Genomic DNA, 14,222 nt, shown 5'->3' with positions numbered 1-14,222 from the left:
AAGCGTGCTGATACTCAGTCGTTAGAGGTCTGTGTCACTGTTTGTAAAGTGTACACGTTTGTATTTGTACTATTTTTGAACTATATGATTCAACACCTACCATGAGCAGGGCTTCGTTCTGGAGTGACTAAGTTGTTAGTATAAATAGAACACACGGGAATAAGAGATGGAATATTAACAACTTCTTGGTACTAAGAACGTGAAACACAAAGAAGTTGGTAAGAGACAGTTATTTAGTGTTGTTTTAATTTCCTGGTTTCAGTCACGTGATATCTAAAAGAAGGAAACAAATCAACACCACCCAGTTTATGCAAAAATCTTTTGCAGGTTATGCTGTGGTATTCTGCAGCGCAGACCTGGGGGAAGAACGTGAGTCTTCGGGCCAAACTCAATTCTCAGTTATGTTACACTGAACTGAGTGGAGTTACTGCAGACTTAAATCTGCAGAAGAAAGAGCAGAGCAAGACGTGATCATCCTTTTATGCCTTCCTATTCTACATTTATTTGCATTACAATGCCTACCCATAAGAAGTGCTCAGACTGAAAATACACAGCAATAGACAGCAAATCACAATATACATCTCACATGCCGATTAATGATACTGTGGCTCAGAATATAATAAGATTTTAAAGTGAAGTAAGTCTTATAGACCAGTGATCACGAATGACGTGTGCCCCGGAGGCTGGGGGGGGGCACGGCAGGCTCTCACAGGTGGCAGCGGGAGCATGGCAGAGGCAAGTGGGGACCTGCCACAGGCAGCTGCAGCGCTGCTGGCGTTGGAGGGGGGAAGTGGCGAGCAACGACCAGTGGTCGGTGACCACCCACAGACACTGCTGGCCATGTCGGCGGTGGCCAGCAGTGATCAGGGACTGCGCATAGACACTGCTGGTGGTGTCGGCGGTGAGGGGTGTGTGGTTTCACAGGGGGTGCACCGTCATGCTCAAGGGGTGCATGTGCACCCCTACACATCACCAATGCCAGTGGTTTTTAACCTTTTTTCATGTGAGGACCCCTAAAGAACTTCAAATGGAGGTGCAGACCCCTCTGGAAATTTTTAATGGAGGTGAAGATCCCTTTGAATTGTAAGTCTGGTATTCACATACTTTTGATTGATCATAGTCATCTTTTGCAGACCCTTAGACAGTCTGTGGACTCCTGGAGGTCTGCAGACCACAGGTTGAAACTACTGTTATAGACCATCTTTACACAACAATATTGCTGACAAGGTAACACATCTTCTCCACTGCTAGTTACCTTCAAAATAGTCTGGAGTGGTGCAATTTTTCAAATAAATGATAGCTCATTGTCTTGCACTGAGTGAAGGGACTGCTTCGTGCTGAGAATTGGACACATCCTGTCGCTTCTACCATCTTGTCTGCCAGTCTCTCCTGACCTTATTAGCCAGTAGGTCTTGTCCTTTAGATGGAAAATCTTTTGCAATAGGGACTGCCATTCCCTGTGCAAACGTAACTGCCCGTCCCAAAGGGTCCTGACCTGTGTGCCAGAAGTATAAGGGTTAAATAAAAATATATGAATAAATAAAGATTTCTGATTTTTATTTTATTTTAGAGTCTATGCTTCTAAAAAAAAAAACCAACCAAAAAGTCTAAGACATAAAGTATGCTTTTTCATCATAAAAACAGGTTGTCTGTGAAGGAAGGACAGGAGTTGGGTTAATCTAAGTTTGTGAACTTCAAACCCTACTTGAATACTGTCAGGATGCCAACATGAAATGATGAACAGTGTTTAAAAATGCATGCAGCCTGCTGGATCCCAGGCACGCTCACTCCCCTCTCCTCTCAGGGGCTCCGGTCAACACATCTGGCTCCACTGAAATGGAGGGAAGTCCTTCTATTGACTTTGGCACACGTGTAAGCAGCCCAACAGATATAAGAGAGGACAGAACGTGGGCCCCTGACGCAGTTACTTGCTTTATGTTCTTTAGGCTAGTCCTTTCAAATCAGTCCTTCCCTGACACACAGCTGAGGCCTGAGAGAGGATGGAGGTTGTGGGTGGGGGGAACAGAAATGTCCCCAGATCTTGCAAAAATGTCTTCATTGTTTCCATGCCCCTCTCCTTTGCAGTGGTTGCTGTGAAAAAATAGATGCATAAAGTAGGATTTATTTTAAATGGCTGCTATGAGCTGCTGAGCATGGTTCTGGCAGAAGATGCTGCTGGAAAATCAAAGATACCCACATTGTGCAAGATTTTGTAGCACTGTAGGAAGGAAAGACTGAAACCACTCTCAGCCCCGACAAGTCAGAATATAACTAGGTTAAGAGATCTAGTTTAGATCATTCAGATTTTGAACCTGGTTACAGGGAAGTGATGATGGTGGTACTAGTACATTTTAAATCAGATACGCTGTAAGCAGGGACCCTGACTCAGTTCTGGCCTCCACAGGACCGAGCTGCTACTTTTTAGACCCACACGTACATTCCCCAGCATTTAACATTCCTGAATTTTGAGCTGCTAATTAATGCAAGATCATGCCTGAATGCATGATAGATAAGGCCAGCACCTTGATTAAGGTAACTGCACAAATTGATTCATAACTCTCTTTCCAATGTCAGACCTTATGAGGAGAGGCTGAGAGCCATGGGGCTCTCTAGCCTGGAAAAGCGCAGGCTCAGGGGTGACCTGATGGCCACCTACAAGTTTATCAGAGGTGACCAGCAGGATCTGGGGGAACGTTTGTTCACCAGAGCGCCCCAAGGGATGACGAGGTTGAACTGTCACAAAGTCCTGCAAGACTGTTTCAGGCTGGACATAAGAATTTCTTTACTGTCCGAGCCCCCGAGGTCTGGAACGGCCTGCCAGCGGAGGTGGTTCAAGCACCTAAACTGAACACCTTCAAGAGCAAATTGGATGCTTATCTTGCTGGAATCCTGTGACCCCGGCTGACTTCCTGCCCTTTGGGCAGGGGGCTGGACTCGATGATCTCCCGAGGTCCCTTCCAGCCCTGATGTCTATGAAATCTCCATACTACAGAAGTGTAAAACTAGTCATTCCCCATAATTTCCCCTACACTTTTATTTTTCTCAGATATATTTTATAGGCTTTGCTTCCACTGGCCAAAACAGATACTTTAGAGCACTGGAAACCTCACAGGACTGATGCTGAACATGTACACGGCTACAAGGGGGGCCTTAAAGAGTGATTGCACGTGAGGACTCAGCAGGTGGCAACCTGCACAGGCGTGACACCCTCCAAGTGTTAAAGAGGACTGCGTTGCCGAGTCTTGCCAATGAGACACAGAGCCACAATCACGGGGTGCTGCTTTTAAAGTCCCACAGTGGCTTCTCCTACAGCGGGAGCGGTAACCTCAGGCGCACAGCCCAGCTCCTGGCTACCTCACTATACTGCCTTGTAGAGTCAACTGGAAATCGCATTGTTATTTCCTTCTGGTCTTAAACTTCTCGGGGCTGCCAAACAAATGGGCAGCTCTTCAGCCGGCGGCCAGCTGAGCTGCAGCCCTCCCCGCTGCCTTGCTGGGATTGTTCTTAAGAAAGAGCGTGGAGGAGCGCAGGCGCTGACCCCAAGAGCGCACGGCCTAGGCCCGGGGTTGGCAAGCGATTTTGAGCAGAGCACCAAAAACACCCGCAGCCTCGACTCCTGAGCTGCTGGCGGGGGGCGGGGGGGCAGGGCTGCTGCAAGGGGCCCGAGCAAAATGCTGACAACGGGCTCGGGGGGCCCAGGCCGTTCTGGCTCCTGGCCCGCCGGCCTCGGCCCCGGGCCGGGGGCGCAGGGCTGCGCCCAGCGGAGCCACCTGCGCGGGGCGGCGCGGGGACCGGCGCGGGGCGGGGCGGCCGTACTTCCCCTGCCTCCGCCGCCGCCGCCGCCGCCGCTGCAGTGACAACAGCCTGATTTCCCCGAAATGATGGTGGCGCCGCGGCCTATGGGCGGCGCGCGGGGCCGGGCGGCGGCGCGGATTGGCCGGCGCGCGCGCGGCCGGCGGGGAATCCCGTGCAGGGGAAGGCTATACCCGCGCCCAGCCCGCGGCCCGCACTGAGCGCTGCGCTGCGCTGCGAGCCGGCACCGACCGACGGGCTCAGCCAGGTGGGTGGCGCGCGGCGGCGGCGGCGGCGGCGGCGGCGGCGGCGGGCGGGCGGGCGGCGGGGGCCCGCGGGCGCGGCTCGGGCTGCAGCGCGCCGCTTCCCCGGCCTGAGCCGGGCCGCCGCCGGACAGCCCTCCCCGGCGGCGCGGCGCGGCGCGGCCCCGCGCCTCCGCTCTGCCTCGCCGCGCTCGGGCAGCAGAGGCGGCCGGAGACTTGAACGCGCAGCGTGCTTCTGGTAGAGGGGTAGTCACACACGCTCTTCTGCTGTAATTCTAGCACTGTAATAGCCTATATACTTTTAAACACACGCACACGTCTGTAATAGTCTATAAACTAAAAGTATATGAACTATTATAGACGTGTGCGTGCGTTTAAAAGTATATAGCCTATTATAGTGATATAATTCTTCTACTTTTAAATCGTACTATTATATTTATATAGTTATACTAGAAGAGCGTGTGTTTAAAAGTATACAGCCTATTATAGTGATATAATTATTCTATTATTATATCATACTATTATATTTATAGAGTTATACTAGACGCGCGCGTGTTTAAAAGTATATAGACTATTATATTGATATAATTATTCTACTATTATATTGATATAGTTATACTAGAAGAGTGTGTGTTTAAAAGTATATAGACTATTATATTTATATATATTATATATATAAAAAACGCATACGCTTTCTAGTATAATGATATCAATATAATAGTCAATACATTTTAACACTATTTCTAGTATAATTATATTAATATAGTCTGTATACTTTTCACACATGCACACACTCTGTTTCTAGTACAAATATTAACACATGTATTCTCGAGGCGCACACAGCAAGAAAACACCTGGTACTGTGTAGGAGGGAGCTGTGGAGGACGGAGGAGCTGTGAGCGGAGGCTGTTTTCTGAGGGGGGAAAAAAACAAGCAGGGATGTGCTTGAAATGGGTCCAAATGCTGCCAGCCTTGCAGCCCTTCACATTACTGCCTCTCCTGGCCCCAAAGCAAAACATTGCTCTCCACGTGGAGAACTGGCTGGCGGGAATGGGCTCAGCAGAAGAAAAAGGGAGTGCAAAAGAGCTGAAAGTTCACTTGGAGAAGAGCCTCTTGTTTAGTCTCCTCCCAGGTTAGGAAGGAAGCCAGAAACTGGACTGTGCAACTCTGCCTCCTCTGCCTGCCTGCTCAGGGAAAAAAAATTGCTGTTTGGATACCTCTGAAAACTGGAGTTCCGGTTTTGAAATTATTAGTCAGAATAACTGTATCCATGGCAAGAGCTAGTGCTAGAAGGAGAAGCTCGCAGCAGAGTGCATAAGTTTCTAGCAAACATGTTGCACTTCCTTGAAGGGAAGCTCGTTAGCACTAAAGAAGAACTGGACACGCCCCAGGAAATTGTTCTTTTTTTTCTTTTTGGTAGACTAAGAATCATTTTAGAGAGCAATGTCCTGCCCCCATCCTCTCCCCAACCCAGTTAAATACATTGTAACAGTTATTTAAATACTATAGTGTGCAGGCAGTGCTCATGAAAGCCTGGCAGCCCTGAAACCCGCTGTCTTTTGTTGTTGTGATTCATGGCAAGGCTGACACAGGAAGTGGCAGTTTAGACTTCCCTCCACTGCCCTACCAGCGCGCCTTGCCCACAACCTGCAGCAATTACCTTGAGAACGAAGAGGGAGGAGTTCAGAGCCCACAAACCTTTGATTCTTTTGCATTTTCCGCTGGGATTGCCAGGAAGAGTATCCTGGATGTGCCCTTGATTTGAGACCTGAGTATCTGTTCACCGGGTAAAGGTTCGAGACCAAAAATGCATTTCAAGTCAGCCGCCAAACAGGATCAGAAGATAAAAGTTCCCTCTTGCAACAGAACTGGGCAAGTGTCCCAAAAAAGGGCAGCGGCTTACTATCCCAGTGCTGGTGTCTCAGGTCATCCAGTTTCCTGACTGCACAGCTTCATTTAAGGAAATTACTAGAGCGATGATTTAAGTGGATTTAGACAACAGTGCCGTTCAGATACAAGCAGAAGGTGTTGGAAGAGATCCAAGTTGGCCAACTTGGTTTTTGCTGGCCCTTAGCTGTAAGGACAGTAGTAGGCGTGGCAGGGTTGCATTGCTAAAAAAGCATAGAAGGCAGAAGAACATTTACCTGTTTGCTGATGCTATTTTCCTTTCACAGACAAAATGCCAGTGACAAGAATGCGCATGAGGCCTTGGCTGGAAATGCAGATCAATTCCAATCAAATTCCAGGACTGATCTGGATCAACAAGGTGGGGACTCTGTCGTTACTTCTGTATCCATCGGTCATACTCAAGAGGCCCTCTGCTCTCAGCTGGTAGTAAATACAAATCCAGGTCACATACCTAGGTCAGAAGGAAATGGAGAGAATCTACCCACACTATGCAAGACAACGTTTTTTGTTTTCAGAAAAGTAGCAGCTGTCAATCACTTGACCCGACACTTTCTAAGTGATTTCAAGTGATTGACATCAATCACTTGACCCAACATTTTCTAAGGAATCCCTGGTTTGGGGGTGGAGAAAGAGGCAAGACAAGTTTGGGAACCAGGGACACTTCAGATGAGCCTGTAACTGTGACTCGTACTTAGGCCAAGTCCTTTTGTACTTGCTTAAGTCATCTGGGTTAGATCCTAACCATTTAATGGGACCATAAAACCGAATCTTAGGTGATGTTTAGCTTGTGTTCAATTAAAATCAACACTGAGTGAGAACCAACTGCAAAACCCTTGCACATGTACGGTGACTTGCTATCCCAGTGCTGGTGTCAGGTCATCCGGTTTCCTGACCGCACAGTTTTATTTGAGTAAATTACTAGAGTGATGGTTTAAGTGGATGCAGAAAACAGTGCCATTCAGATACAAGCAGAAGGTGTTGGAAGAGATCCAAGTTGGCCAAGTGTTTAGGCTCTTCCTTACCGATTCAGGACATACCTAATTCTCTGAATGTTTTCAACTACAAGGCACCTTGAATACACCTGAAAAAGGAAGTCTCCGTTTTCAATGAGTGTTACACTGTAACAAATAGTTTTTCTTGTGATGTATGCAGATCCTTAAGGATGGGCGGGAGTGGGGGACACGGGGGGCCTCAAAGTCTTTCTGAGACAAGACTGAGTCATCTGGTTCAGAGATTGGAAAGCCACATGACTTTTGGAGGAAGGGGGGGGGGCTAGAGGAAAGACAACCTTTATAGTCTGTAGTAAATTATGGAAGTAGGTAGATGTTTAATTCAGATCTAATGGTAGCCTTGTTTAGTTCCCTTGCTTTTGACAAATTGTCTCTAAGTTTATTTTGGGTCACAAGTGGGTGTATCTGTTTCCTGTATTTAACAGTGTATTGTTTAACTACAGGATAAGATGATGTTCCAGATCCCATGGAAACATGCAGCTAAGCATGGCTGGGACATGGAAAAAGATGCCTGCCTTTTCCGAAGTTGGGCCGTTCACACTGGTACGTGCTGGTGTTTAGGCACCCTCCATCATTTAAATACATAGGGTCTAATGCTGCCCTGACTTGAATCTTATGTAATTATCCTGTCTGTTTAGTGCAACAAAACAGAAATGGAAGGAAAGCCATCTATTTTGTGGGAAAGTATTAGACACTGCAGAGCACTCTGAAGGTCTGAATTTTACACCATCTCTTATTTATAGGGAGATACAAGATAGGGGAGAAAGAACCGGACCCTAAAACATGGAAGGCAAATTTCCGCTGTGCCATGAATTCATTGCCTGATATCGAAGAAGTGAAGGATAAAAGCATCAATAAAGGCTCCAGCGCAGTCCGGGTTTACAGAATGTTACCACCTTTAACAAAGCTACAGAAAAAAGGTACAAACATAGCAGCGCGCTTGCCATGTAGGAGATATTATTGCAGTCAACATTATGTTTAGCATTTCCTGTTCTGCTTGCCAGTGGTGTTATATAAATATTTTGAAAGTAACACCACACTTTTGTGCAGTCATTGCAACTACAAGTTATGATACTTTCACCTCCTTTCAATCCCAAGTTCTTAAGAGTTTTTAAACACTCAGTTCTTGCAAAACAGCTGGGAGGGGTTGGGGTTAGGGACAGACATTTGACAGCCATTCCCAGAGCAGGATCACATCTGTCAATGCTCAGCACCACTGGACCCCATTTTTCACATGGGGATTATGCTCATGTAAATGGAAATATCCAAATCGGCTGCAGGGCGTTTCTCACTTCTCCCTTATTCCTGTTTGAACAGAAAGGAAGTCAAAATCATCTAGAGACTCAAGAAACAAGAGCAGGAGAAAGGTATGTAGCAGTTTAAGGAAATCAGAGGCACTTTCTGAATTCCTCCTCTCCCCCACAAATGGAGATCTAATATATTTGTGAGTATGTTTTTGCAAAAAGAGATATTTTATTCTGTGCTCTTATCTTTCTAGTCATATGAGGACATGAGGTCAGATGAAGCAGTAGAAGCACTAAACAGCACAATGATACCAGATGACCACAGCAGTTACACAGTTCAAGACTATGCAGGACAGGAAGTGAAGGTTGAAAGCACATCTGTCACCCTCGGTGAGACTCAGTTTTAGTTCTTTGAACTTAACAAAAGGTGTTTTTCTTGCCAAACTTCAGCGCACGAGATCAGCTTCAGAAGAAAAGTAGAAATAGCTACCTTTTCCTGGGCTGATCTGTAACAGGTCCTTTGAAATGTGGTTAGCAAGGGATTGAATAGAGCTTTATCGTCTCCCAGAATCTAACTCACCCTTTCTGCACGTTCCACAGATCTCTCACCATGTGATATACACACTGCAGTGACCGAATGGAGAACCCCAATGGAAATAGCACTGGCTGACAGCACAAATGACATCTACCAGCTTCAAGTGTCACCTCTAGCTTCATCTTCCGAAGGTTGGTATTTTCAGAAAACACTGGGGTGCCAGAAAGAGATGATAAAAACCGAACAAAACAGCCCTATTGTACAAATGACAAGGGCCATCTGGATTTTCAGGATTAATGGGCTCCATTAAAACACTTCAAATGATTCAGATTGAGGGGCCCTAGATTGCAGCTCTTAAATGTGTATGACTCCTAGAGAAGTCCATGGGACTTGTATTTGTAGGAAAACCCAGGGTTTGGATCCAGTAAATTCTCTTTAGCTGTGTAACCTGACCCCAGCTCAGACTCATAATGGGATATACTAGGGTAATCCACTCTGTAGAGTATGTAATGATAGCCAAGTAAAGTAAGGGTGAAGATTTCTGATTTTGAGGTATCACAGTACTTGGTATGTAGAGAGGAGTTGGGGGGTATTTCCTATTTGTAAAGCATCTCCCAGCTTGCGTTAAAGGCAGGATGGCTTAGACCATCAAACTCTGGTCTTCCAGCCTGGCAATTCTAAGCAAGCAAAACTAGTCCTCTGCATCACCTAAGCTCACCTGCATTGGTTCACTATCTACCAAGTAGAAATACGATCCATTATGTGCTTATCATTAGTTTAAACAAGATGCAATCACAGAGTCAGGAAGTAGAATGCAGAAGGCATTGCATGTGGCAGACTTACATAAAATTAGGAGACAGGCATTTCTGCATGTTAGAATGATGTGTCATTTAAGGTGCAGATGTCCTCCCTGATCATATATGCAAAGCCAAAAGGAGTGGCTTTTGCATCAGGGCACGTAAGGATAAGATATTTCCCCCAGCCTGCTGGCAGGGTGCAGAGCAGATGCACAGCAATCCAAAGCTGTCACTTGAGTGCATATGCTCTTGTAACATGTTCAAGAGAGTGAGGACAAGTATAGTTTAGGAGTGATGCCACCATTCACATGTGGATCCAAGAAAGAGATTCTCAGAAATAACTTGTCTCAAAAAGATAAACTTCATGTTACTAAACAGAGTTACACAGGAAGAGACATGTGGGCTTTTCCAGTGCAAATGCTCTTCAGAGCCTACACCCACAGGGGTGGCAGAAACATGTAATCCTAAAAGACCCTAACCAGAATGCAAACTTGACTGTAGTAGTAACTAAATATACAAGTGTTTTATGCCAGTAAGAACATAGTACTAAAGGCAACATGCTTTTTCTTTTTTTCATGCATTCATAAAACATAACAGTGACAGATGAGGACCAAGAGGAAATCAAGACAGACCTTTTTAAGGTAAGAATCTCTTTTCTTTTCAGAAGAAACATTGAGCAAGTTGATATTGGCATCTAGGAAGAAAGAAATAGCATTTGGCATAGTGGTATTCTGGGTTAACGCAAGCAAACAGTTACTATAGTTGCGTCAGGAGGCTTTTGGGAGAGAGAAATAAAATTGAGAAGGAAAGGACTTTTTGCAGACATGATTTGGAATACACATATGGAAATATTTGGTTTTCTGTCACTCTCTGTCTCCCAGAGAGATTCAGTAGTTAAGTGAAGTGTCAGACTGAGACATTTACACCCCTGGAAGGAATATCCCTAGCTTTGGGAACAGATATGCATCTCCTACCTTGCTATGCATCTAGGCATGTGTCACATTCACCACTATTAGGAGATAGGCCCTTTCCTTACAGGAGTCTTCCGACTGTGGTGTGCTCTGCATTAAATTAAGTTTCTTCTGTTAGCATAACAGGAGTCTCACAGATGTAGCAAGAAGATGCTAAAATTTCCTTCCTTCTCTTTGGTGTTCCTAGAAGCAAGGGCTACAGGGAATGGGCATAGTATAGGCAAGTTTTGTGAACATTTCCCAAACCACGCTTCTTAGTCTAGACCTGCAGTAACTTGCTCTTCCAGTATAAGGCCACCTGAATAGAAGCTGATAATGGCAGCAAGGCTGTCAGCTAGCCAGCCGAGTCTTGGATCTTGCATAGGACACAATGAAACCTGCCCCTAGGCTTAACTGCAATGCCAAGTAGTCTCATAAATCCTGTATGGGCAGTATTATAGCTACTGAGCAGTTTGTTCAAGGAAGTTTGAACATTTAAGTCTAGCACATTCTTCTCTCCCACCCCCTTAAGAAAAAGCAGGAAGTTTCAGGCCTTACCCCTCATCTCCTTTGTTTCTTACAGCTGCTTGAACAAGACTGGCATACAACCAGCATTGGAGGGAAAGGCTATCTTACCAATGAGCCTGGCACACAAAGCCTGTGCAGTTACATATACAAGGAGCAGGATGCTGAAATTGATACCACCTCAGGTACAAATTCTTGAATTTCTAGAGGAAAGTAACTCAGAATGCAGCCAGGGGCAGAGAAAGAAGCTCTGTGCACAAGGTGGATAAATTGGAGTGAAACAAAATGGGTAGGATGCCATAACAATGAACTGCTCCAAAGTCTGCAGCTAGGATGTTAGTACAAAACTGAAGGTGTTTAATGGGATTTAAAATGGAGACTGCACTAGATTACCACAGATTTGTTTAATGGTTATTTTCGTATACAGACAGTGTTCTGGGTGGGATACTCTGCCCAGAAATTGGTGCTTAACGTAATCTGTATTTTGGCTGAATCAGCTTACCAAAGGGAATGGTTTAAAAACAGAAAGTTGTAACAAGTTTCATAGCCTATTTAAAGTATTTCTAGATAAAAAAAAGCTTGCAGCTCTCAAAATGCATTCAGGTTTCATTTAAGGAGTTTTACATTCGCTTTAAGTATTATTAGTAATTACCATAGTATTAGCACACATTACTTAATTGCGTACAATTATTTACTTTTCTTTTCCGATCTTCCCCCTCCAGAAGAAATCGAGCTGAGGCTTTGCACTGATATGAAAAGCAGCAGTCTAGAGTTCTCTTGGCTGGAGACAGTAAGATCTTCGAATATGCAAGCCATTCCTTGCAACTTCTAAACCATGTTCTTTCTTCGAACCACAAACGTTTACTCCTGGTATCTTCTGCAAGCCCTAACAGAGTGGAAGTTGTTACTGACTGTGGAGAAGGAACAACATTTACTATCCGTTGAACTTCTCTGATTCAAAGACCATTAAGAAGGAAAGCTCCATGATCACAGATATATCCCACCGTGTTAGAACTCTTCACATTGAAGTGATTAACTAAGCCATTGGCATATACTTTTATAATTGCTTCCAGTGTGAAGTTGTTCATACCATATTGTGAAAGGAGGTTCCATCTTTTCTGGGGGGGTGAAGGTCAAAGGTGCTGTGTGTCACGAGAAGTAGGGCTCAGATTTATATAGTCCTTGTCTGTCTTCTGTTTTTCATGCTGGACATTGCAAGCACTGCTTTTGGGGAAGATTACAGCTTTTACAGAAGCAGTGCTTCAGAGACAGACAGCCCTCCATCCCCCTACTAGTTCTGGTTGCTGCTTACCCAGATGATACCTGTGAAGTTATGAGCTTAATTACAATCATTGCATATTCCGATTCAACAAAAATTGCACTAATTGGCCCTCTCTTCGATTATTCCAGCATATAGAGTTCATCTCCAAATACAAGTCTTCATTTCTGTAAATACGTTTAATCAAAAAAAAGTTTTAAAAAAGTAAGTTTGACACAGGATTTGCTTCTGTGTATTAGTTGTTCAGAAGATCTACTCACAGGACCTTACCCTGTTATCATTATGTATGGTATATATCTATTTTTCACATACTTGCTGTCAAAAAGCTGCCACAGTGTGGGATTTCCCCCTCCACTGATGGCCATGCTAATTTATTTATATAGTGCCTTTTTGAGAGCCACCTCAGTGCTCTAATTTGTAAAAGAATACCTACAACAGAAGACACACTGAACTATGAAACAGCTCTTAAAGAAAACCAATGGCATGAGCCTAAGCAAAACAGTGCAAACTCCAGAATTGAAAGAGGGCTTTAGTTTAGGCATATCTGAAAAATCTAATCGGATCACTAAATAGTAATTGAACTTTCTCTTGTATATATTTTTGTATATATTGTGTTGTACATTTATTTTAATAAAAAATGTGTTTTATATATTAAATATACTTGACGTTTTATTGTCAGAAAAAGAATGAGAAGGTGTGTTACAAATTGTTCAAGCGTTTGATAATTAAGAGCTCGTTTGCTGGCAAAGGCATTCAGATTGCCAGTTCCCCTGCCTACAGGGTTGGTTCAAGTCCTGACTACCAGTCACACTAAACACATTAGGATCAATGGGATTTCTTTCTTCCATTTCCCTGGGAGTCAGGTTTGGAAGGCAGGGTAGATTTGCACCTTATAGACTAACCAAAGTAGATATATCTATTTAGCATAGCACACGAGCTTTTGTGAGCTGAAGCACATTTCATCAGAGAGAGCATGCGGGAGAGAGGGGACGTAATGCTGGGAGAGACAAGCAAGTAAATCCATAGGAACAGAGGAGTCAAAGCTGGCCCCAGTAATGGGATAAGAATTTGATAGCCCCTTTTGAACCAGACAATCCAGTCCATGGCTGACTTCTTGTTCTGCAATTTCCCATTCAAATCGGTTTTTAAAAGTTTGCTGTCTGAGGACAGCCACCTTTAGGTCAGTGACTATCCAGGAAGGTTAAAGTATTCTCTCATGGAGAGATTGACCAGTCTGCCCAATGCAGACCGGAGTGGGGTACTGTAAACAAGTGATGGCGTATACGACATAGGTGGAGTTGCAAGCGAGTGAACCTTGGATGTTATAATCATTGGACTGAATAACACTGATTATCTGGTCTGTACTGAGGTTGGGACAGAGGTCCTGTCTATATCAGGGATGTTAAAAATAAATAAAATTGCTGGACAAGGGCTTTTGTGACCAGTACAAAAGATTATGATGCAGTTAAATGATCCAATTAAAAATAACAGACCAAGCTAGGGAGTTGAGACCATGACCAAAACACTCGGGACCTGATCCAAAGTTCACTAAAATAAGTGGGGTGCTTGGAAAAATATTCCCTGAGCCTTAGCTCAGGCCTTGAATTATTACTGGGCTCCTTTAAAATGGGCTTATAGTTAGCAGCATCTTTGTCTGCCTGCTGGGAATGGTACTGCACTTCGGATTTTGGTGACTAAGGGTGTCTTTACATGTGCTGCTGGGTGGGGCAGGATGCATTTAATTACTCTGAGAGCTGTTCTAATTAAAGTGCCCACAGCATCACGTGTAGTCAGTATCCTGTGCTTCAAAATGGTGGCGGAGGTGCTTTACAGCTCTTTTGACCAGCTTTAGTTAAAGCACCCTGCCGACATTTTGAAGCGTGGGGACCCTGACTACGTGACGTCTGGGACTATAGGTG

The 14,222-nt window shown here is 44.7% G+C and overlaps 1 protein-coding gene across 2 annotated transcripts; it reads left to right on the top strand.

Moving 5' to 3' along the window:
* Positions 1-3,905: 3,905 nt before the first annotated feature.
* On the top strand, positions 3,906-12,936 carry IRF1 (interferon regulatory factor 1). Of its 2 annotated transcripts, none has more exons than XM_090020581.1 (10): positions 3,906-4,060; positions 6,230-6,321; positions 7,417-7,516; positions 7,717-7,893; positions 8,291-8,340; positions 8,472-8,607; positions 8,818-8,943; positions 10,147-10,190; positions 11,083-11,209; positions 11,750-12,936. In XM_090020581.1, exons 2-10 carry the CDS (start codon positions 6,235-6,237, stop codon positions 11,854-11,856), a joined length of 954 nt encoding a protein of 317 aa, XP_089876707.1. In that variant the 5' UTR covers positions 3,906-4,060; positions 6,230-6,234; the 3' UTR covers positions 11,857-12,936. The 2 variants fall into 2 exon arrangements, with proteins under 2 accessions (XP_089876707.1, XP_089876705.1); XM_090020579.1 differs by having other exon boundaries at positions 11,747-12,934.
* The last annotated feature ends 1,286 nt before the right edge of the window (positions 12,937-14,222 follow it).

The sequence above is a fragment of the Crocodylus siamensis genome, chromosome 10 (assembly GCF_052110815.1).
Source record: "Crocodylus siamensis isolate JL-2025a chromosome 10, ASM5211081v1, whole genome shotgun sequence".
Lineage (NCBI taxonomy): Eukaryota > Metazoa > Chordata > Crocodylia > Crocodylidae > Crocodylus > Crocodylus siamensis.
Note: the sequence above shows the minus strand (reverse complement) of the source record. Positions and strands in the feature narration are given on the sequence as shown.

Excerpts from the sequence above, each read along its gene's own strand:
- IRF1 (XM_090020579.1), top strand. The coding sequence starts at position 6,235 with ATGCCAGTGACAAGAATGCGCATGAGGCCTTGGCTGGAAATGCAGATC. Across the intron at positions 7,894-8,290 it reads AACAAAGCTACAGAAAAAAG|AAAGGAAGTCAAAATCATCT; the intron begins GTACAAACATAG and ends CTGTTTGAACAG. Across the intron at positions 11,210-11,746 it reads TGAAATTGATACCACCTCAG|AAGAAATCGAGCTGAGGCTT; the intron begins GTACAAATTCTT and ends TTCCCCCTCCAG.